The following is a 25177-nucleotide window of genomic DNA, read 5'->3' as shown; positions in this document are numbered from 1 at the left end:
CAAGCAGGGGGATTGGGGGAGGGAGAAGCAGGCTTCCCACCAAGCAGGGAGCCCGATGCAGGGCTTGATCCCAGGACCCTGGGATCATGACCTGAGCCGAAGGCAGACGCCTAACGACTGAGCCACCCAGGCGCCCCCCAAATACTGAATTTTTTTTAATTGCCAATTGTCAGAGTAAAGAATTGGTGTCCTAGTTGATCCCAGTGATGTCCAATGAGATAATTATTTTGTTTTATTTTATTTTATTTTATTTTAGTATCATGGGTTTTTAGGTATTTAATGTGATTTAATCATATATTATCTTTGATGCTGAGATTGTTCCATTTTTGACCAGTGGAAGCTCCTTCATGTCTGCTTCTGTATTCTTTTGATGCACTTATTTGTTTGTAATAGCACTCTTGCTTTTTGGTACAACAAGATGTTCTGGCCTCATCTTTGTATATTTCTTATCCTAGATCTAGAATCAGCCACTTTCCTCAGGAGTCCTGGTTTCTTTCAGTGAGAAATTATATATATATATATTTTTTTTAATTTAATTTAATTTAAATTCAATTAATATGTAGTGTATTATTAGTTTCAGAGGTAGTGTTCAGTGATTCATTAGTTGTATATAACACCCAGTGCTCATTACGTCACATGCCCTCCTTAATTCCCATCACCCAGTTACCACATCAGCCCACCCACCCCCTTCCGGCAACCCTCAGTTTGTTTCCTTAGTTAAGAGTCTCTTATGGTTTGTCTCCCTCTCTGATTTCATCTTATTTTATTTTTCCCTCCCTTCCCCATCCTCTGTTTTATTTCTTAAATTCCACATATAAGTGAAATCATATGATAATTATCTTTCTCTGACTGACTTATTTTGCTTAGCATAATAATTCCATCCACATTGTTGCAAATGGTAAGATTTCATTCTGTTTGATGACTGAGTAATATTCCATTGTATATATATATACCACATCTTTTTTATCCATTTATCTGTTGATGGACATCTGGTCTCTTTCCATAGTTTGGCTATTGTGGACATTGCTGCTATAAACATTGGGGTGCATGTGCCCCTTCAGATCACTACATTTGTATCTTTTGGGTAAATACCTAATAGTGCTCTATTTTTAATTTTTTGAGGAACCTCCATACTGTTTTCCAGAGTGGCTGCACCAGCTTGCATTCCCACGAGCAGTGTCAGAGGGGTTCCCTTTCTCCACATCCTTGCCAACATCATTAATTTTAGCCATTCTGACTGGTGTGAGGTGGTATCTCATTGTGGTTTTCATTTGTATTTCCCTGATGCCTTGCAATGTTGAGCATTTTTTTCATGTGTCTGTTGGCCTTCTTTGTCTATGTCTATGTCTTCTTTGGAGAAATGTCTGTTCATGTCTTCTGCCCATTTCTTGACTGGATTATTTGTTTTTTGGGCTTGAGTTTGATAAGTTCTTTATATTTTGGATACTAGTCCTTTATCTGATATTTGCAAATGTCTTCTCCCATTCTTTAGGTTGTCTTCTGGGTTTGTCAACTGTTTCCTTTGCTATGCAAAAACTTTCTATCTTGATGAGGTTCCAATAGTTCATTTTGGTTTTTTTTTTTTTTAAGATTTTATTTATTTATTTGACAGAGAGAGACACAGCGAGAGAGGGAACACAAGCGGGGGGAGTGGGAGAGGGAGAAACAGGCTTCCTGCTGATCCTAGGACCCTGGGATCATGACCTGAACTGAAGGTAGACGCTTAACGACTGAGCCACCCAGGCACCCTAGGCCTTTTTGTTTATCTTTAATCCTGATTTGATCAAGACTTTCAGGGAGACAGGTTTCTGGATATTAATATTTATTTTTCCTTTGTAGCAAAGAAACAAATCTGTTCCCTATACATTTACTCATGTACTATATACCATGGCAGAGGATATGTGCAGAATTTGAGGTACTGCTGAAATTACAAAATGGTGCAGTGATTGCAAGGAACATGTTAATTTTACAAGTTGCTGATGTTTTGTTTTGTATTTTTCCCCCCCCAGTATTTCTCTAGCAAGGCCAATTACTTATTTATTTTTTTGACACTTTTCTCCTCATCCTGAGACTTGTAGCTATAAGCCATTTTCCAAACCTTTTTTTTTTAATTAAAGATTTTATTTATTTATTTGACAGAGAGACAGTGAGAGAGGGAACACAAGCAGGGGGAGTGGGAGAGAGAGAAGCAGGCCTCCCGCTGAGCAGGGAGCCTCATGCGGGGGCTCGATCCCAGGACCCTGGAATCATGACCTGAGCCGAAGGCAGACGCTTAACGACTGAGCCACCCAGGCGCCCCAGCCATTTTCCAAACCTTGAAAGCATTTCAGTTTCTGTTCAGTACAGTGTAGAATGGTGACTTAGAACATTTATAATCTCCAGTTTCTATCTCACATCAGGGATGAACTTAGGTTTGTTTGATATGTGAATAGATCTGGGAAGAAGGATATAATTATATTTGGTTTACTGAGACACTAGTATTTAACAATTTTATCTTGTTCAGTTAATACCTTATTTATATTAGGATTGATCTTGAAAAAGAATTGTGGTACTATTTTGTGTTTTTTGAGTTTTGTTGTCTTCTGTTTGTAATTTCAGTTTTCATTTATTTGCACGTGGAGTCTTTCAATTGTTTGTTGTCATATGAGCTCCTAGAAAGTAAGGACTAATACTTGTTTTTGTTTTGTTTTGTTTTTTAAAGATTTTATTTATTTGTCAGAGGAGAGAGAGCCCAGGCACGGGGAGTGGCGGGTAGAGGGAGAAGCAGGCTCCCTGCTGAGCAAGGAGCCTGATGTGGGACTCAATCCCATGACCCTGGGATCATGACCTGAGCTGAAGGCAGACGCCTAACTGACTGAGCCACCCAGGCGTCCCCCTAATACTTGTTTAATATTCCTCTGTTGTCCCAACATTTTACTCTTTTCATATAGATACTCATGGTGATAATTCTTAGGAAATGGAGGTCCCCAGGCTGAGGCATGGATCGTCCAAAAAATAAATAAGAATAATTTTGAAGCATGAACAAAATTGACAAACTCTTTTAAGCTCAAGAACCAAAGATACAGATTTTGTTGTTAACAGCCTGTATTAAATGTAGGTTAAATGTGTGAGAGTGGATATTTAAGAATTTATTTTCTTCTTAAGATCTGTTCTTATCAAGCACATGACTTATAAGTGGTGTTAAAAAAGACCTTCTTCGTGGGATGAAATCATATTTCAGAGAGAAAAGATGATATTTAAGGAGAGATTATTACCAGCTTGAATTGGAGGGGGAAATCATATTTAGAGATCATAACTGGGTCAAATGCAGGTATATTTTTTCCCTTTTATTTCATACATATGTGTGCATGAGTGCATGTACACATACATAAAAAGAAGAATAGCTATAGACGATGAATTTAGTTTATGTGAAACCAAGATAGCAAAACTCCTCCCTTTCCCTCCTTGCACATGCACACACCTGTCTTTTCCCAAAGTATTGTTTGATTTAGTTACTCTAAAATGAATCTATTCTGTTTACACTATAGGCTATTGCAGCAAAGGTTGGCATGGACAGTACGACGGTGAATTACTTTGCCTTATTTGAAGTGATCAATCATTCCTTTGGTAAGTGCCAGTCGGCTAATTTAAGTTTTGTTTGAGGGTATTTTATTCTAATACTATCAGACTGAAGCTCCCAGAAGCTGTCATACTGAAACTGTTTGCCTGGAGAATAAGAGCTTGCAGAAGGGGAAATCCCACTCATTAGGACTGTCTCCCACAAGCAGACTAGGCAGATCCTATTAAGCCCAAGTCAAAAGGGTGTCTGATCACTGTAGATCCTTTTTCCTCTTTTGTAAGTATAACATACTTATACCTAGCACTGATAACTTCATGATGTTTTTTAAAATCAGAGTTTCAAAATTAATATATTCCAATGAAATAGCCAAAAGAAGGATATTCCATTTAGCCACAACTTGTTTTAGTGTACTTTTATGCTTTTTGTAGATAATTAAGAATACCTTTTTATTTTCAGGAGTTAGAAAAGAGATACATTTCTTAAAAACCTTTGCTTTAGTGCATGTATTTAATTTTCCATATTCTCTTTCTAGGAAATTTTATTGCATGGTGACAGGAAGTTTCTCATATGTTATTTTATAAAAGCTAGGGATGCTGGTCACATTGGTTGCACTGAGATCACAAAGGGGAGGAAGTCCGAGTGCTTGCTGTTAATGACATAGATTTCCTATAGTTTATGGGTCTTTTCTACATCATATATATATGGGGCTAAGGCCAGAAATGACAGATATTGATTGATCCCACCCTCCTCATCCAGAAAGGGGGAGAGTTTGGTAGGTTTGGGTCACCTTGCCATCCCTGGTCAAGGTATAACAAGGTTGATTCCCCCTGAAGCAGCCATCTCCATATTACTCTTCATCTTCCCAACTCCCTATGGTCTAATGAGCAGATATAAATGTTACAGAGGATTGCTAGAGAACCACGGTACTTGGATTCTAATCTTACCCCTTTTTTCTAAGCTTTAGTTAACAAATAAAATGGGAAATATTAAATCTTTCTTTTTGCAGTGTTACAAAGTCAAGTAAACATCAAGAGAAGAAAACTCTGAGCCTTTCCAAAGAAAAGTAACGTAGAAATTAAACACAATAGTATTTTATCCTGCTGTGCCTTGTTAGGAAGAGGAAGAAACATTACTGAGAAGATACTTTTCACTTTGATGAATGTCTTAGAGTTGGGGGTAGGGAGTGGGGAGAGCCTTTCAGTTCTTAACAATAGAAGCAGTTCATTGAGAATTGCCACATGAGAGACTGAATGCACCAGAGCTGGGTGGGTAAGAGGAGAGGCTTGCATTAATGATGTTCAGTGGACATTGCTGTAACTTACCAGATAATGGATAAGATATTTTAATTGACTTTGGAATAGATGCTGTCTGCACAGTCAACATATTAGTTCAAGGGCGCGTCATTACAAGTGATAGATTTCCGTCAGTTTGAGGCTCGATTGGCCATAGTCATAGTTAGAAGGGATAGATTTGGCTAGAGAAATGGTTATTTTGTGGTCCCATAGCAGAGCTACTTGATGGTTCTAAGCCAATGTTCTGGTTAAGGATAGCCTGCCATTCTTAATCTGTTTTACACAGTTTGTGCTGAGGAAATTCCTTACATATCTTTTCACTTTAGCTTTCTTTCTTTCTTTTTTTTTGCCTTCTCTTCAGTACGTAAGCTGGCACCTAATGAATTTCCTCATAAACTCTACGTCCAGAATTACACATCAGCTGTGCCAGGCACCTGCCTAACCATTCGAAAGTGGCTTTTTACCACCGAAGAAGAAATCCTCTTAAATGACAATGACCTTGCTGTTACCTACTTTTTTCATCAGGTAGGTGAAGTGATCTTCCTGGAAAGGCCTGATTTCTTTTTCTGCTTATATGTAGTATGTAATTTGACAATCCAGTGTGAATTCCTTGGATAAATTGCTTTGCCTCCTGGATCTTAGTTAAGTTACATTTTTAAAATGTTCTATCATGGGCAACTGGTTGGCTCAGTCAGTAAAAGATGCAACTCTTGATATTCGGGTTGTGAGTTCGAGCCCCATGTTGGATGTAGAAATTACTTAAAAATAAAATCTTTAAAAAAATAAAATAAAATGTTCTATCCTATTTAACAGAAGATAAATAAGTTTAAGAAGTAAAGATGTCCTGGAGTTAAGAATAAATTTATTTATTTATTTATTTATTTTTAAAGATTTTATTTATTTATTTGACAGAGAGGGACACAGCGAGAGAGGGAACACAAGCAGGGGGAGTGGGAGAGGGAGAAGCAGGCTTCCTGCAGAGCAGGGAGCCTGGTGCGGGGCTCGATCCCAGGACCTTGGAATCATGACCTGAGCCCTAGGCAGATGCTTAACGACTGAGCCATCCAGGTGCCCCAAGAATAAATTTATTATTGTTTTTTTTAAACAACAGGAAATGAGCATATGGCTATGTACTTATTAAAAAACTTTTCTTCAAAATTACACATACATAGAGTTTAAAGCATCAAATAGTTCTACACAGGTATTAGGAAAAGTATTAATTATTCCACTTATCTTTATCTCCGCTCCCCCAGACAACCATTTTCACCCCCTTTAGCTTTTGTTTGTTGTTTGTTTTGTTTTATATTTACTTCCATGTCTCTGTTATGACTTGGTTATATTGCTCCTACTTGAATTTTTAGATTCAAGCAGTATCTCTTAATTTCCCCCTATAGAAGATGAGACTCTAGCTCCATTTCCTCCGGCATTCCCACTATGTACCATAACCATACCCATACTCAAGCGTACTTTGCTAGGTGACAGAGCTAGAAGTTGAAATGGTTTATTGACTTCAACTCTGAACTCATTATGTTATGTAAATATTTTCTCTTAAAAGGCTATGGGGAATGATTTTTACCTTAAAGAAATCAGCAGTCTTCTGGTAAAGGTTCAAGTGGCCCCAGCCTGGTGCCTACAAAAGTCGACCTTGTAGCAAATCACTGAGATTGGATTCTGAATACCCTGGACAAGTGATTCTGTTTGTTCTTTTCCTTCCTTTTTTTTTTCTCTCCCAGAGATGAATTTTCCCTTCTATTAGATTTTTAAAGTTTTTCTTGGGATAGACTGAGGTTGGGAAGGGGACGCATATTTCGTATAGCTGAACCAGGAGTAGTTGAGAATAAGCATATTATACCTAGATACCTTCATGCCTGTATCAGGTCCTTTTGGGGGTTTTTGTCCATGTACGATCCCAGATTTATCACTTCCTGTCTTCCAGTTGTTACCACCCTAGTTTTACAATCTTGTTTCACTTCATGCTTAAAGCACCATAACATCATCAGTCTCCCTTATTTCATTCTCTCTGTAGCTTGGTTCATTTGGCACTCATATACAAATCAGTCTGTCTTTTAAAAATAACACAAATTTTTATTGCTTATTTTAGCTCCAGTAGTCCTTAGTGCTGTCCTTAAGTCTAAATTTCTGTGCCTGTTTTCTGGGATCCTTCATAATCTGTTAACTTACCCATCCAGCATTATATTTTGTTGTCCCCTGACACGTACCCTTTCTTTAAATCAGGCAGATCTGTCTCCCGAATGTATTTAAGCTCAGATGCATTCCTGTTTCCTGACTTCCACTTGTAGTTTTTTCTGTTCAGCCTAACCTTTGGGGTCCAACCAAGTTTTCCCTGATAACTATAATTAGCAAAAAACTCTGCTGTTCTTACTGTGTATCACTTACTATCTGTACCATACATCTTTGCTACCTCATTGTTATCTTTAACAATTATATAGTATTTTTCAGTGTTCTCTAATAGCTTCAACCTGTATAAATTAACTGGAATTTAAATCTCTTAACAGGAGAAACAAGATCCCTCATGTGCCTAGAACAATTCTTGAGCACATATTGGGCACTCTTTAAATGCTACTTATTCCAATAAATATATCCTTGTGGCAGAGTTCACTGGTGATGATGATGATGGTCCAGATGGATAAGAGTTGTTCTGAAAAGGAATCTGTATCTCTTTATTTTTATCAAGAATATGCTTGATAATGAATTTGATGTTCCTTTCTTCTCTGCCCTTGTTTTGGTGACAGGCTGTTGATGATGTGAAAAAAGGTTATATCAAAGCAGAGGAAAAGTCCTACCAATTACAGAAGCTGTATGAACAAAGGAAAATGGTCATGGTAGGTTTATGTCCCCATAATCTCTTTATAAAACACCTCTTCTAATCTCTTAAACATGTTGTTCCAGTCATTTTTGAAAGATGTTACAACTGGTCAGTGGCTTAATTAATTTTAAAAAAAAGGAGGGGGATATAGGCCTTCATGTAATGCCCATTATGTTCCTCCATTTAGCATATAAGAGGATATTTTGCTACATGTGGGTATTTAACTTTATTATTGACAATAAACAGTATTCTTTTTTGATAAAAAGTTCTAAAACAAAAGATGTGGAGAACATTTAATATGTAAGTATCAGTTCTCGAAGAGTTGATATTCAGATTTTTAACATTAGAAATTATTTTATTTTGGCTCAGGTCGTGATCTCAGGGTCATGAGATCAAGCCCTGTGTAGGGCTCCGCACTCAGCAGGGAGTCTGCTTGAGATTGTCTCTCTTCCTCTCCCTCTGCCCATTTCCCCTGCCCCGCACACTCCTGCTCTCTCTCTCTCTCTCAAATGTTTGGAAAAAAAATTATTTTATTTGTGATTTAGCAATTGCAAAATTATTTGTTTTTATAACTTCTTCTCTGCAGTTGCTTAAAACATATATGCTCAGTGGTGCCTTTGGTTAGTGTGCTATCTTAGAGCTGTGCTGTTTGATTCAATAGCTGCTCGCGTCATGTAGCTATTTAAATTTAATATTAAACTCATTTAAATTAAATAAAATTTAAAATTCGATTCCTCAGGTGCACTAGCCTCATTTCAAGTTGAGTGGCCACATATGGCTAATACCTACCATGTTGGACAGCTCAGATACAGAACATTTTCATCATCACAGAAAGTTCTGTTGGAGAGCGGCTGCCTACAATATTCCTTAAATGTTTTAAAATGAGTTTTCAGTTTGTACCTGCCATAAACACAGGGATGGAAATTGTCAAAAGTAAAATTTGTAAAGAATGCTTACATAAAATTTCATTCATAGCATTTTAAAATTTCTTTCTTGGCAAATTCACATATAGTTGAAAGTTTTCCAATTACAGTTTTTCATGATTTCACACAAGACAGTTATTGCATTGGTGATGATGCTGATCACTGAATTTCTTTTGTACCCTCTGTGTGTGCACTTTTTTATGAGGGAATATTATCTTTCTAAACTAATTGGGTTGGAATAAGAATACAAACAAGTCAGCCATTAAACTCAGCCCATAATCTTTTATCTAGCTGGGATAGTTATTTTATCGCTTAAATGACAAAAAGTAATAAATCTGTTTGTCTTAGAAAACTGCCAGAGATCAGGGAACCATTTACCAATGTTCTGCATAGCCAACAGGCTAAAATAGACAACACAAAAATCTTTTAAACAGAATTAATTCTTGGCAGAATTTTGGTAAAGGGAATTTTACTATGTGAGAGACAGGATTTTAAAACTCGATTTTGGGGCACCTGGGTGGCTCAGTTGGTTGAGCATCTGATTTCCGCTCAGGTCCTGGTCTTGGGGTCCTGGGGTTGAGGGCCCCCCCACCTCCGCCGTGTTGTCGGGCTCCATGCTCAGTGGGGAGTCTGCTTCTCCCTCTCCCTCTGACCCTCCCCCTGCTCTCTCTCTCAAAAAAATAAAACCTTAAAAAAAAAAAAAACCAACTCAATTTCCACCTGTTCTTTAAGATCATGGCATCGTCTTCTTTATACTAATGCGTGATTCTGACCAACACATCTGCATCTTTTTGGTGAAAAGGACCAACTACTAAAGGACTATCAGCCTCTGAAATACTTCTTTGCCTTTGCCAAAGAACAAATCAAAGTACTTTCATAAGGGCTTCTGATAATTTCAGTATGGAATACATATTGTTTCTTTGTACATGTAGTACTCCAGACACACTATCTTCCATTTGTGCATTCGACAACAAATATTTGTGGATTACCAAGTGTGTGCCAGGCACAGTAGAAGGTACTAAAAATATTTAAATAGGTTTGGGTTGTCCTATGGCAAAATATAAAAGATCTGAATTTAACAAGCTTGGTAATCTATTACAAAATTACTTTTAGACTCAAATTTGTATCTTGTAATCACTCAGTTAAGAACTTGAATACAGGGGTGATTGGGTGGCACAGTCGGTTAAGCATCTAACTCTTGATTTCAGCTCAGGTCGTGATCTCAGGGTCATGAGATCGAGGCCTGCATGGGTGCCTCTGCTTAGGACTCTCACTCCCTCCCCTTCTGGCCCCCCCCCCCCCCCCGCTCACCTGTGCACACTCTCTCTCTCTCTCTCAAATAAATAAATGAATCTTAAACAACAACAACAACAACAAACCTCGAGTACAGTTGATTTTTCCCCCTTGGATCATTGGAATTGAGTATAAGATATGCTTAAACGTTTATGGAATTCTGTTGTCTTGAAAACCTAGTGCCACAAGTAAGTACTAGCCCTATAATATTGCAATTAGATTTTAAATAAAATCCCACCAAAGGTTGAAAAGCATGAATTTTGTTCAAGTGTAATTTCATGTATTCAAGTATTAGTGTTCAAAGACATTAGTCTACCCAGTGGTCAGGTTCAATTCATTGAAACTTCCCACTCAGATGGGCCCTTCTGATCCCATGTGTCTTGATAGCAACTTAATATGGTTGATAGGCCCAACATTAGGCCAAATCACTACTATTAGTTGCCAAATCACGGTGAGACCTTCAACAACTTCTCAGTTTTAGTTTCTTTTCTATAAAATGGGAATATTTGGATTGCCAGCTATCACGTAGACTCTTGACAAAATACTCCAAAATTCTTAAACATCTGTAAGTTCCCTTGTTTTCCAAATACAGAGGACAGCTCATATCTTTATACTTTGTGCAAATCTAGGAGTGTAGAGATTTGCCTAAAGCTGAGAAATACTACCTGACCTGAGAATCTGAAAACCTTACATTTCCCATATGAGATTTTACCTCTGTCGTCATACCAAGGCCACAGGTGCCCTTAGTTTCCATTCAGGCTATGTTTAGAACTTAATGCCATTAGAAAGTCCCCTAAAGGTCCTTTGCTTTCAAGAACTACATTCTTGAATATGGAGGGATAAATCAGCATTTTGACTCAAAGGTGAGAGAGAGGGGCACATAGAGTGTGCCTGGTACTGCTCTAGGCACAATATGCACATTCTCATTTCCTCCTTACAATAACTGTGCAGGGGTGTGGAGAAGTAGAGTCTGAGAGATGAAGATTCTGACTTAATATCACTTAGCTTGTCAGAAGTGGAACTAAAATTTGAACCTATTTCTGTCTGGCTTCAGAGCATGTGTTTTTCCCTGTAGCAGGGACAGAAGCTGGCCGCATTGGCCTTTATTCCCAGATGGCAGAGGGGAAGCCCCCAGGCAGAGTAATTCATACAAGGTCACAGAGAGAGGTCAGGGTATGCATAGCTCCATGCCTCGTCTGATGGCTTTTCCTAATCCCTCCCTTTGTCTACATGTTTCTCTTTTTAAGAAATAAAATAAAGCTCCCTATTAGGAATATGGCAGAAATATTTTTAAAATAATAGTGGTGCCTCTCAAAGAGGAGAAATCTCAGCAAATGTGTTATATGTAAGGCTCTTTTGGTAAAGAATGTGAGCAGAACCAGTCCCAAGGCTGCGTGACACCTTCCAGCATTTGCAGAGGTCCTAAGCACCTTTGAGCAGAATTTGCTGCTTACTGAGCATGCAGACTTTCCCATGACTGTGTTAGGAGGATGCCGTGGATTGAGCGCTTGCAGGCCTGCTTGCAGGGCACTCTTCTTTTCCCTTTAATATTTTATTGTAGAATATTTCAAATATTCAAATATTCCAAAGAAGTTGGAAGAATAGTACATTTAGCCCCCATGTACTCATTACCCAGTTTCAGCAACCTTCCACTGCTGTTCATGTTTCATCTGTCTCACGCACATGCTTTTTCCCCCCAGAGTTTTGTTTTTTTTTAAAGACTTTATTTGACAGAGAGAGAGCAGGAGAGTACAAGCAGGGGGAGCGGCAGGCGGAGGGAGAGGGAGAAGCAGGTTTCCCGCTGATCATGACCTGAGCCAAAGGCAGTAGCTTAACCGACTGAGCCACCCAGGCGCCCCTCCCCTGGAGTTTTTAAGAATAATATTCATATACATCATTTCACAGGGCATTCCTGAGAGAGAAAATAGTTTAGCCCTCTGGCTAAGGATAATGGAGCCTTTAAAATTATTTTTTTAAGCTATCATTTATTGAATACCTAATTATGTACTAAGTACTATGCTAAATACTTGAATGGTCACAAGTAACTGTGTGATGTAGGTGCTATTACTATTTCCCTTTTCACAGGAGAGGAAACTAAGGCTCCTGGGATTTAGTAATTTGCTAGAGTGCAAGTACCTTGCCCAAGGTGACATAGGAAGTGATGGAGCCAGGACTCAAGCCAAGGGTAGTCTGGGCCCAGGCTCTTGACCACTCTTTGTACTTGCTTCCTGTCCCAACCTTTGTTTCTGCTTATAACGCCAGAAGAGTTTTATTCCATGGCACTGCCTGTCCTGTCTACCAAAGTTTAGTGCCCAGAGATATCTTTTTGCTCATAGTGCTAATGGCAGGGCCAAGCAGTATCTACTTTTATCCCTAGTACAGGAAGGATGATGAGATAGGGGGATGGAGTAGGGTGATAAAAGGAAGGAGAAATGAGAAAAGAAAAATGACACAAATCAGGTATTGTGGTACTTCCTGTCGCTGTGTTCTTGCTGTCATTTTATAATTTTCCCCTTCGAAGTTGCCATTATACCTAAACAGAAGTAAATACAAAGTAGGGAAGGGAGCATGTGGTGTGATTTTTTTCTGTGGACCTTTAGGTCTTCCTAGACAGTCTCTGGGCAGTAGCAATGGTCTTGGTGCCGTTCATTGGTACCAGAGCTACAGGTTGCCCAGGGTCCTTTTTGTGCCTAGGTCCGTTTGTCTCTTTTTAGGCAGAAGGCGACTCTGCAGTGTGTTCAGTCTCCCTGCCCATCTAGTGTAGATCAGCTAGTGTGCTGTGCCTTTGTCTTCCTTCCAGCACTCCCTGCATGTCCCCAGTGTGCTCTGTTCTCCTGTGTGTGGGGACTCAAGGCTCTTTGCTTATTTCCTAGTCAGTCCCTGAGAGGAAACTGGGTCAGAGTACATGCATCTCTTTTTTTTTAAATCATCTTTTCCCTATTTCTGTTCTATTTTCCTTCCCACTCTTCTTTTACTCTCCCCTCTTAACTCAAAATAGTGAGTTGAGTGAAAGAGAGGCCAGTTTTCATTGTAGAGGGGAAAGGACAAAGAGCTAAGTTGGAGTCCTTTCTGAATCAGTCCTGTAGCACTGTACCTCTGAGGGTTGTATATGCCACTCAGTTTGGTCCACGTGCTTTTTAAGGAGGTATAGGTACTGGACACCAGGGGGTGGTGACACTGATCTGGGGACTAGCGGCAATAGAGAAAGGACCAGTGGCCAAGAAATTAAACCTGGCTTCTAATCTTGACTGTTCCACCTGTGACCTTAAGCAAGTCTCCTGTGGGAGACTCTGGGCCTACCTTTAGCAGTCTCTTTCAGCTTAAACATGTTATGAGTATGAGATGTGGGGTAGCTTACTCCTCCTCACAGAGATCCTTATAACTTTTGATTTGGGAGGAGACATGAGCTCCCTTTCCTTAATCATGCAGATCGGTTTGATTCCCATCCCAGAGGCAAGTGAAAGGAGAGGCAGACTTAATGGCATTGTGAGTCCCCCTCTACACAGAGCGCCTCTTTTGGCTCCATTGTGTACTTACGGGGTAGAGAAAGGAGATGGGGTTGGAAGTACGAAGGTAGAAGCTGGAAGTGGAGCAAAGGATCTGCTCGGAGTCCTGGCTCTTCTTAGGGCTGGGTGTGAGACCAGAGCATGGTCTTCAGGTTGCTGGGTGAGAGTTCTCTTCATGGTGGTTTAATACTACAGTAACACTGTTTTTTGCCTTCCTTTTTTTTTAGTACCTCAACATGCTAAGGACTTGTGAGGGCTACAATGAAATCATCTTCCCCCACTGTGCCTGTGACTCCAGGAGGAAGGGACATGTCATCACAGCCATTAGCATCATGCACTTTAAACTGCATGCCTGCACTGAAGAAGGACAGCTGGAGGTGACAGTTCGCCATGGGGCTGGGGCTGGGAGCACTAGGGACACAATTGCTCACTCACTTGCTGGGGTTTAGTTCCTGTTGGGAGGGGAGATGAAATCAAAGCTATTTTGATGGGGTAGGTAAATTGGCACTGGATCCACACTAATCCTTACCTTCCTGGCTCCTCACACTGACTCTTACTCTTCTGTCAAAGTCTTTTCTTTAAAATGATGCAGACATCTCACTCATTTCACTTCTGCTGTCTGCTTCAGAACCATCCTAGCTAAGCTCCCCAGCATTCTCGGACTTAACGCTCTTGTTCTCGGTTGTTTAGAACCAGGTAATAGCGTTTGAATGGGACGAGATGCAGCGATGGGATACAGATGAAGAAGGAATGGCCTTCTGCTTTGAATATGCCCGAGGAGAGAAGAAGCCTCGATGGGTTAAAATCTTCACACCATACGTGAGTGGTAGACAGGGAAACTGTCTTGGGGAAAGTAGATTGGATTTGAAGTTCTCAAGCTGAATGCATAAATGGGGAGAGCTATAGAGGTAGCAGTTGTTTTTTGAACCCTAGAGCCCCAGGTTATCTTCCTGTCTTTCCTGGAGGACTGACTAGGATTGGCAGTTTCACATCCCGTTTGACTCACAACTACCACTAGAAGGAGCCAGAGAAAAGTAGATGAACCAGGCCTGGGTTTTGTTTGTTTGTTTATTTGTTTGTTTGTTTTGTTTTGTTTTGTGGTGCTTGTCAGGGTTTTTCTCTAGGTTGAGCAAGTTTGGGAGGTGGGGTAACAGGGCAGGAGTTCAAAGGCATGGCCCTGTGGTGCCTGATCTTGAGAAGTCAGTGTTGCTATTTTGTTTTTGTTTTTCAGTTTAATTATATGCATGAATGCTTCGAAAGGGTGTTCTGTGAGCTCAAGTGGAGAAAAGAGGTAATTCTAAACAATCTTGAATTGACTTTTTTATCTGTTTGTTTGTTTGAAGTGATAGGCCTGTGGCCAAATACCTGGGACCTTCACCTCCATCTCAGTCTTCATAGGAATATTAGTTAGAGACTGTTTATTCTTCTAGAGAGGTTATTCTTCCAGCCTTTGGAGGCTGAATAGACTGTGCAAAAGAAGCCCTGCTTTTGTCTGTGTGTAGCCATTGGCTGTAGGCTATTCCATCTCCCATGACTTCATGGTCCCTCCTCTGCTGTGGTTTTGTTTTTGTTTTTTAATCAAATCACTGCCTATGTTGTTCCTGACCCAAAAGGGCAGCTGTCCTCAGTTTTAGCTGTTCTGACTAGACAAGTCGTGATAGAACCTGTCTGGGCGAACCAAGAATGCATATGTGTGGGAAGGGTTCTGCTCCTGTTTTACTGCTGTCCATATTTGCCAGTGCTGGAGCAGAATTTGGAAGATTCTGAATAATTTGCTACTGATTCTCAAAGACAATGTTTCTGAAGTTCAGAAGGTAAAGTCAGGATTATAAAAATTTATAATCTTGGTATAGTAGAAAGAACATTGGGCTCTGAGAATCAGATCAGGATTTTGTCCCAGCTTTTTTCCTCCCTGCAACGTTGGGCAAATGAGCCTCCCTAGATCTCAGGTTTCTTGTCTTTTCTTATCTATAAAATGGGAAAGCTGAACCAGATAACTAATATCTAAGCTCCTTTCTGGGTCTAAAAGGCTGTGCTTCTAGGTGGGAAGTTATAGCAGAGGTGGAGGCCAATCAGATGGAGTCATCTAGCCATATATTTTTCTCTTTCTGTCTGAGGGTGGCCACCAGGTGGGAGGAGATGCAGACACCTCAGGCTTCCCAGTGACTGTTCTCTGTTTCCCTTTCAGAACATTTTCCAGATGGCGCGGTCACAGCAGAGGGATGTGGCCACCTAGCCTTTCCTCACCCCTCCTCCTCACCCTCATCCTCTCACCCCTTTCGTCTCCTGTGTCAGACAGAGTAACCATTAACACAAAAGAAGAGAAAAAGGAAAAAAGTCATTATGTTCAAAAGCCCTAAACTAAATACTATTAATAATCCCTCTGAATTTCATGTCTCTGGAATTGAGCTGGTAGAGAATGACAGATTGGTCAGCACCAGGAGTCAGCTGAGTTAAGACAGGAAAATAAGCCCAACAATGCGCCAAAGGTATCTTTGTCCTTTCACCTGGGCCTCATACCAACAGACTCTCCTTGTACTATATTTTTAAAACTGGAACTATGAACTCCATCCATTTGCACTGTTCAGACATATATATGTATGTATGTAAAAATTATATATACACAAATTAGCTGCACGTATATACATATATATATTTCTTTTTAAATTTCATATTGATGGCAGTACCTTTTTTAGCTTGTGTTTTTACACACCTTTCACTAGAATTCATGACTTCTCTCTTGCTCTCTTTATTTTGAAACAAACTTTAAAAAGGAAAAAAAAATATTTTACCAGGAAAATACCTCTCCTCATGAAGGACTCGAAAAGTTTACAACCTGCTTGGGTTTTTTCCCCCCTTTTTTTATTGAGTGAAGATTCTGGCTCATGGGTTGCTGTAGAGTCTGAGGAGCAAGGAGCATAGTTTCTTTATCTTCCACGGAGGCTGCTGGGGAGGAGAAAGAGGTGTGTTTCTGAAGGGTAGCAAGGCTTGCAGATCTGCAGGGAGAGTCTAAAGACTTGGTGTGGTCTTTGATTCCAAGACAACTTTCCTGGTCCATCTCTCTCTTCCACTCATGGCTTTCTAGCCACATTCCATCCACATCTCCTTCTCACTTCCCGAGGGCCCCTTGAATGCTCACCCTCCACTGACCTAGAATGGAGGGGAGGGTCAGCTCAGGAGCTTGATGCCACAGGAACCTGAAACACTTCGTGGTTGTAATTTCCCATTTCCCTGCCGTTTCTGAAGCAGGCAGAGTACTAGGGACCAGAGTTAAAGCCAATACCTTTAGGCACAAAGATTGGACTTAGGGGAAAAGAAGGAAGAAATGCCCTAAGTACCTAAGCTTTTCCCTATCCATTCCTGACCAATAACCACCCATAACCAATTACATTCTCCGTGACTTCCTTAAAGAGCCTTGTTGGGGAGGGACCTGACAGTATCCCCAAGGCCTTAGGGAAACTTGGAATGAGTCAGTGGTCTGTGCCAACCAAACCAGTGCCCATCCAAGCCAGCCGAGGACCCAGGAAGGACCAGTAGGAATATGGTTGATTTGAGTTGGATCTCAATTTTTAATGAAAAGGAGACTGAAGAAAAACCTTTTTGTCCCTCAAAGAGCTCCTCATTTCACCTTGCAGTTTGAGCTTTTGAATCCTGAGAGCTGTATCCCAGGACCTGGGGGCTGGGCTGACCAGGTGGGGCAACACTCTCAGTGCCAGGCTCTAGAGATACTGCACTGGGAGCTCGAGGTTGGGCTCCGGTGCAACTGGAACACGTCTGTGAGCCTTCTTTTCTTTTTCCCTTCTCTACCTTCTAAACAAAAACCTCCATTGGGTGGCATCTTTTGCTTTGTCTAACTGGGAGGCAGCCATACTTGGTTTAGTCACTCTACTGAGCAGTGGTGGGGTGGTTTGAAGTTTTTTTGGTAACTTGTTTTTGCAGATCGTCGTGAGGCCACTTTTCTTTCTCTCTCACCCTGTAATCCTGGCAGCTGCTTGCCCCAGGACAGTGTGGGATCATACAGGACACCTGTCTTCCCTCCCCTTCTTCAAATCTAGGTGGAATCATAGAATACAGAATGTAGGGATGCTGAATGTTTAATGTTACAGAGAGTGATCCCAGGTTTGAAAGCTTTGATACAGGATTATCTTCTTTTGGCTTAAATGAATTTAATAATGAGCCAAAGGACCCTAGAAGGAAGATATGCTGATTCCCCGCTCCAAAATGCTAAAGAGGCTTTTGGCGCCAGCTTTGTTCAAACTGTAAACATAGCAGCAGTTTGCCTGTATTCCCTCAGAGTGGGAGAGGAATGAACAAATCTGGAGTCCGTGCACTATCCCAAATATTGACCTCCCGTTGTGAGATGTGAGACGTGGGGGGATGCCCGTAGGATGGAGGCCCCTTGGAGTGGGTGGATGCTGCTCTGGTCCCTTTGTGGCAGAGCATTCATTCACTTGGTGCTTTGGAGACTGGGCGAGGGCCCCGTGGGTATTGGCCTGTGGGCAGAATCTATTTAGGAACAGCCCCTACTTGTGGCTGTACCACTAACAAAGCACCCAGTTATAGCAAGGAGCGGGAAGGAGGGAGCCCCTGGAGGACGGCACCTTCCCCTCTTCCTCCCACAGCAGGCCTCCTGGACCAGGGCAGAGGTCACTGTGGCTCCATAGGATCAAGCTCTTTTTTGCATGAAGCAGTGTTAGTGTGACACTCCTTTCCCCCCTTGCTCTATACTTCCTCTCCCCAATCCCTGCTGTCTTTCTTAGTCCTGGGTTGTGCCCAGGGAGCCTTCTGCCCAGTCTTCTTTTGCAGTTTGTCTCTGGGAAGTGGAGGGGCTCCCCCTCCCCTCTGCTTTGCCCCAGCAGAGCCAGCAGGATCTTCCTGATCTCCTGTTGTCCTTCCCTCTTTTACTCAGTTTCTATCCTCTTTGGTAAAAGCTCAGAGTTTTGTACAGATCAGGAGAAAATGCAGGCCCTGAGAAACCTGTCCCTGCAGAAAGGTTTCCTTGGGCCATGCTTTGGGCTCTCTGCTCTTTATATTTTTATTCTACTCTTCCATTTTCCTGCCCTCCCCTTGCCCTCAGCCTAAGCTCAGCCCAGGTGTGTGCTCAGGGCAGCTCCTAGGCCTGGCCTGTCTAGTTTCATCCTGTCATCACCCAGGCCGGTAGCTTTGGTTATCCCCTCTTGTAGCTCCAAACCTGGTGCTTGGAGCAGCAGTACAGGGCATTGACAGGAGGGGACACCTCTCTCTCCTCTCAGAATTTGCCACCTTACAGCCTGGCTCCTAAGAGGCAGGTTTCCTTGAGGAGACTGCATCCTGGTTGACTCAGGTCTCCAGACCTGGAGGGACTATTGTGCTCTCTGGCTGGATCAGTTCAGCATAGAGACCATTTGGCTGTTGGAGCCCAGCATACTGCTAGGTTCCCTCACCAGATTGATTGTGTCCCATTAGCTTCCTTTTGAAGGGAGGACAACACTGTTGATACTCAGAAGAGAAGAGAGGCAGTGGGTTTGCTTCTTCAACTCCTGTCTTCCAGTTCCACCTCTTGCCTGCCCTTCCCCCTAGCCCTGAGCACGTCATGCCAGGCCTCACTCATACCAGGATAGCAGCTCACTCCTCAGCAATAATCTCAAGTGTGGGGAATGCTTAGGGTTCTGGGGAAGGGTAGGAGCAAAGAGGGGAGTGCTGTGGGCTGAAGGCACTTGGCCAATTGCTAAATTGGACACCAGTTTTATATCATGCCCCCCTTTTAAGCCAGTGAGCTGGGCTTCAGTTTTCCCCAGGCCATGCATACTTTTAATTTATTTGAGAAACTCTAATTGTATTTTCACTGCAGTATCTTGTATTTTTTATTTGTGATTTAAGAAATGTGAAGAGAAAATACACAGACACATAATGGCTAACAGTGTTTCTTCATTCCTTGTTCTAGAGCTAACCACTCTAAAATTGTTTGGTAATGTCACTTAGTGTAATTAATTGTAACATATTCTTTTAAATAAATTGATTTATTGATGAAAGTAGTCTGTGCCTTCCTAGACTACACATCCTTTGGGTTGCATGGGAAGAAGTGAAGAGGGACCTTTGAGATTGGAGTTAGAAAGGTCAGTCTGAAAATGGGAAGGAACACCTAGGTGGTTCTCCCGGGTAGCTAGTGGGGCAGTCTTTTGAGGGCAGGAGATAGAGAAGCTGGGAGGCCCCTCGCCTAAAGTTCTGTTTCCAGTGGCTCCTTTGGAAATGCCTCCTCCTCCCTCAGATGTCAGAGTTGATTGTGCCAGCCCCCCCACCCCCAAATCCATGGTAAAACTCACAGGACTCCTCTCCCTCAGCCTTACTCAGATAGAGCCTAGCAAAGCCCTTGGGACACATCTTAGCATTGTCCCCCTACCCCAGCAACATGATCTGCTATTTCATTTTACAAATACCTCAGGAGACTGATCTCCTGAATCTGAACCTAATATAACAACAACAATAATAATGCATAATAGTAGGCACTCTGGGTGGTTGTATTCCTTCCTCTGCCCACACCCCTGAGAATAAAGGTGGTCCTGGATGTACTTTGTTTTTACAGAGGAATCCCAGGTGCTGTGGCCTAATGACCTACTCCAAAGAGTACCTGCTCCTCTCTGTGCAAAGCTCAGCATTTGCGTTAGGTCAGATATTTTGTTATTTTTGTAAACCTTTCTTATTTTTATAACCCCTGACCATATGCTTTTGCTCCTTGATTGAAGGCTATAAAAGCAAGAACTAGTTTGACATTTCTTTTGGCAGTTTGGGGAGAGACATTTGTTCTGGGTCTCATTCACTCAGCCATCAGCATTAAATAATTGGGATCTGACAAATCTGATAATGGGGAAATAATTCTTTTTTCTTTAACAAGGAAAGAATCTGTAGAGAAGTAAAAAGTGGAATCCCAGAGTTGAATTACAGAAGTTTAAGTCGACAGACATTGATTGGCTATCTGCCATGCGCAGGGCATCCTGTTCCATACAACAGCAGATACAAAGGCAAAGGAAGAACCATTGTTCCCGCTTTCAGCCCAGCAGAGAACTGAGAGATTTACGAATGACATGATACACGGCAGTGGAAGGTTGAAGTGCCATAAGGACTAGGAAGAAGAGGGGGAAAAAAAGACCTCTGGATGAAAGCAGCTAAGGAAATCTCATGAAGAAAGTGGCGTTTAAGATGAACCATTTAGGATGAGCAGGATTTCAACAAGAAGGTTTTTCACAAAGTTTATTGAGCTGTTATGTGCCTGACACTTATAATTGGGAATGAAAAGCTGTGGGGGGAGGGGAAGGATCAAACCTGTCCAGATGAACAATGAATAGTCCTATTTGATTAGAACTTAGGGATGTGTAGGAGTAAGATGGAAGATGAGGTTTGAAGAGCCTTGAATGCCAGGGTGAGGTGTTCTACATTTAAAAGAAAAGGTTTTTTTAATGAGCTGCAGTTTAGAAACTGGTGCTTTAGAATACACACAGAAGGCTCAATTAGGCTCAATTAATCACTGTTATGATTAGTTGGTAAGTGGAGGCAGTGATAATTGAAAGGAAGGATATGGATGTGAGAAAAAAAATTGTGGAAGTAAAATCTTTCGTGATTTAGTAACATTGAATGCATGTGTCAGGAGTAAAAGACTCCTGAGGTTTCATGTCTAGGTGGCTAGAAAATGGAAATATTTAAGAGTTGAAACAGGGAGAAAATGTTTTAGCTTTGGACCTATTATGATTTAGGCATGGGTGAGAAATCTAGATATATAGACATCCAGCAGTTACTTCTTAATTATTTGTTGAGCACCTTCTAATGTTCTGGGCACTGTTGAGGGTGATGGGGATACGGTGGTAAACAAGGTGGAGAACGGACTCAGCATCTGTCTGTGAATGGATTTGTAGAAGGCTTCTATGGAGAACAGGTTGTAGGAGGGAGGGAAGGGAACCACAGAGACACATGAGGACACCAGAGGGCTCTGGTGGTATGAGGGTGACTTTGGATTTTGTGGCCATGGAGATGGAAAGACAGATGTGTGTAGGTCAACAATATATTTGAGAGAGAGGACAAGTAGGGCTTTGCAGTTGGATTGAATAGGAGGCGTGAGACAGTGAATAGTGGTGCTAGATACTTATGAGGAAGACTGAGGGAGGAAGGCACTCTCAGACTGAGTTCAGGAGAAAAGTTCAATTAGAAACACACAGCTGGGAGTCATTCTCATCGAGTGGATGAGAGGATGCAGTATATTGGAGGGAGACCCCATTTGTGGGGGGCAAGAGGAAGCTGCCTGATTACTCAGGGAAGTAGACCCAGAGAAGGCCCAGAGAATGGGAATCTTCGAAGGACCAGATGCTTGGCTCAGGGCGACTCAAGTTGTCAGACTCGGAGAAGAGAGTGAGTCTTGGCCGCAAGTAGAAATGCCTGCAGTCACAAATACTAGAAGCCAAGACCGCGAAGGCTTTGACATTTTAGCAGGAGAGTGAAAAGACAAAGGAAGCCCTGCAAGTCGGATGGGCTGTGCAGGGTCTCTGCTGAGGAAATGGAAACACCTTGCCTGACGTTTGTCCATTTCTAAGCTCTCAAAATATGGCCAGGGCATGGGGATGCATTGGAGGAAGAATTATCCAGGGCTTTCCCCAGCCACACTCTCATCCCTGGAGCCCCCCTAATGGAGGATATTTTCCTAAATGTCTGTTTTCATTTCTATAAATGGAAGGCTTCTCCCAATCCCTGCTATTAATCTGTCAGCTCCACTCTTTTGCCTTAAGAATTTCTTTTCCTTTTCCCTTCTCTTTATGCTGCCATTAACATTGGAACAGTAACTTGATCATATTAGAAGAAGCAGCTGAGTTTCATCCTGCTTGGTCTGAATTGGGGGATCCTACTGTCCTCATTTCTTATTTCTTCTGCTCTCCCATTTTATTGCTGCTCAGACCCACCCTGCTCAGAAGAGGTGGTAGTGAACTTCGGGAGCTAACAGAACTACCCTCCTTTATACCCTTCCTACTATATTTGAAGCTAATATGATGCCTAAGAAATCTGTTTTTATGCAAGATACAAGTTCAGAGCTTCCTTTTCTGTCTCCGAGGATCCTACGTTTTGCCATCAAAGTCCCTAGAGATGATGAGCACTGGGTGATGTATGGAATTACTGAATCACTATATTTTACACCAGAAACTAATGTAACACTGCTAACTATACTGGGATTAAAATAATTTTTATTTTTATTTTTTTATTTTTATTTTTATTTTTTTTAAGATTTTATTTATTTAACAGAGAGAGAGACACAGTGAGAGAGGGAACACAAGCAGGAGGAGTGGGAGAGAGAGAAGCAGGCTTCCCGCCGAGCAGGGAGCCTGATGCGGGGCTTGATCCCAGGACCCTGGGATCATGACCTGAGCTGAAGGCAGACGCTTAACGACTGAGCCACCCAGGCGCCCCTAAAATAATTTTTAAAAAGGACCTGGAGAATCCCTGTCCCTGAAATGTTTTGTTTCCCCCCAAAAGACCCCTCTGTGTCTCCCTCTTCATCATTCAACTTTACTTGTATCTACTGCTTCTCTGGAGAAAATCTGGCTCCTTTGGAGCTCCTTCTCCTTGCGGGGAAGGGCAAGCCGTGAGCAGTGACAATAAGGATTCTTCAGTGTTTGGTGAGGGGCTGCCTGAGATCAGGGGGGATACCAGGAGGAGGAGACTTCCGAGTCCTTTTGCCTCCCAACTCCTGCATCCCAGGAGAACCCACCAATCAGTATGTCACTCTGGGAGATGCTCTTTGGTCTCAAATACACCTTCCATCTTTCTGTCCTGACCCAGAAACTTGCGGTGAGGCCACAGCGAGACAGTACAAGGGAAAATTCCTGGTGTTGATACCAACTCCTGCTGTCCTTACACACAGTTTTGCCTGTCTGTGACCACACAGACACACACACACACAGACACTCACACACAGACACACACACACACACACACACACACACACCCTATATATTCGAGATTTCAGATGCTCCTGCCTGGATTCTCTTCCTTCTGAGTAAGGCCCCATCCCTGGACTCTGCCAATCTAAGAGACTTGTTTTCCCTGAAACAATATCCACAGGTATGTTTCTATTGCACTTCACACGTTGCTTCTCTTTGTACTACTCTCAGTTTGGGGCAGTTTAAGAGAAGGCCAAAGTACGGGGCTGAGGTTGGAGTGGGTGGTGAGGAGTCACACATCCTTGTGCGCTGGTGGAACAGCTCTGGCCTAAGGCTGGCTGGGCTGGAAGGTGAGCAAGCTTAAAGTGGGGGGGCATAATGAGGGTGGGTTAGCAGGTTGCTGCTAAAAGCAAGTGGCCCAGATGCTGTGAAGTCACACACTACCCCTGTGTGAGCCCCCTGAACCCAGCCCTAAAGTAGTTCACAGAGAAGAATCTAGGAACCAAATTGGAGGGACCTCAGGGCTTATGCAGTCCACCTTCTGCATGATGGGACTCGCTGTGACAGCCTGCTTGGTACTTGTTGGGATCATTGCCTCGGGTCAAAGACTAGGTAGTTGAGCCTGCTAGATGAGAGAATCATGGGCTTTGGAGTCTGACATATAGGGCTTCCTTCCTGCAGCCATCCCTTGGTAGCTTTGTGATTCTGGATAAGTCAATTACCCTCCCAAGCCCTTTTTAACCTGTCTATAAAATTGTATCCCGCCTCACAGAGTTGTTGGGAGGTTAAATGAGGAAATGTACATTTAGGGCCTGTAACAGAATCACAGAGCAAAAGCTTAGCTCCCTGTATCCCCACTGGTAGGTGCAGGGACAGCTCACCCCCACCAACAAGGGAGAAATGGAGGTCAGGAACGTGAGACTCAAGTCCCCCAGCCTTCAGAGGGACAGGGCTGGATACAAGAGAGGCCTGCTGACCTGCTTTCTTCCCTCTGTGCCTAGTGCTGCAGAGCATTCCAGGATTAAGCCTCAAGGAAGGGTGGAAGAATGGGATCATGAAGCCATGGTCAAGGCCTGGACCCCTCAAAGGTCTTGGACCCTCCTAACAGGTCTCTCTCCCAAACCTCCCTCCCTTCGTCCCCTCCGCAGTACGCAAAATCCCCTCCCCGCAACTTTCCAAGACTCTTATTTGATGCTTTTAAACTTTTTTCTTTATTTAGACAGAAAAGACCAACTCTTTAAAAGTAAAATGCAATAAATAAATAAGTTAAGCATAGAGAAGTGTCTGAAACGGACTCCCCAGTCTCCCCTTACCACTCCCACCCCCACCCGTTTCTTTCCCCTAAAACCTCTTCCTAAAGAAAATGATCAGGTAATAAACCCCTGTAACCCTCCCCACACCCCTCCTCCCAAATACCCAATTACCCCCAAAGCAAAGGGAGAAATCAAGAGAGAGAAAAAATCCAAGGGAAACATTGTCTAAACTCCCAGAAAGAGAGATGGCAGCGTCCGGGCCGGGCCGGGCTGGATAACGCACGGGTGGTAGTGGTATTTACACGGAGGGGACCAGCAGAGACTGTAAACATTTTTAGGGGTTCGGGGGAGGTCTTTTCCTCATGAAAGGAGGAGGGTCTCTGTGGCTGACTGGTGGAGAGGCAGCCCTCAGGGCTCCCCCACACCCTCCTTAGAGGGGGCCCATGGGGGAGGCAGTGAGTTTTAGGGCTGGGAGCCCAGGGTTCAGGGATATCCTACCTCTAGCTGAGGGTGGCAGGGAGTGTGAGAACCAGCTTCTGAGAAACCCCTAATGTGGGGAAGAGGCTGGGGTGAGGGTGAGGTGGGGAGCTTGTGGGAGGCCCCTCTGCCCTCCTGGGGGCCACAGGCC

At 42.5% G+C, this 25177-nt stretch overlaps 1 protein-coding gene across 4 annotated transcripts in view; it reads left to right on the top strand.

The window, feature by feature from the left end:
- Positions 1 to 19411, top strand: part of SNX27 (sorting nexin 27) — a 64810-nt gene extending 45399 nt beyond the window's left edge. For all 4 annotated transcript variants that reach the window (XM_078072433.1, XM_036118750.2, XM_078072434.1 and 1 more), the window contains 7 exons: positions 3528 to 3606; positions 5213 to 5376; positions 7605 to 7694; positions 13628 to 13777; positions 14091 to 14219; positions 14632 to 14691; positions 15589 to 19411. In XM_078072433.1, the coding sequence (XP_077928559.1) occupies positions 3528 to 3606; positions 5213 to 5376; positions 7605 to 7694; positions 13628 to 13777; positions 14091 to 14219; positions 14632 to 14691; positions 15589 to 15636 (720 nt within the window). In that variant the 3' untranslated portion in view covers positions 15637 to 19411. The remainder of the gene's footprint in view (positions 1 to 3527; positions 3607 to 5212; positions 5377 to 7604; positions 7695 to 13627; positions 13778 to 14090; positions 14220 to 14631; positions 14692 to 15588) is intronic.
- The last annotated feature ends 5766 nt before the right edge of the window (positions 19412 to 25177 follow it).

The sequence above is a fragment of the Halichoerus grypus genome, chromosome 5, assembly GCF_964656455.1.
Source record: "Halichoerus grypus chromosome 5, mHalGry1.hap1.1, whole genome shotgun sequence".
Classification (NCBI taxonomy): domain Eukaryota; kingdom Metazoa; phylum Chordata; class Mammalia; order Carnivora; family Phocidae; genus Halichoerus; species Halichoerus grypus.
Note: the sequence above shows the minus strand (reverse complement) of the source record. Positions and strands in the feature narration are given on the sequence as shown.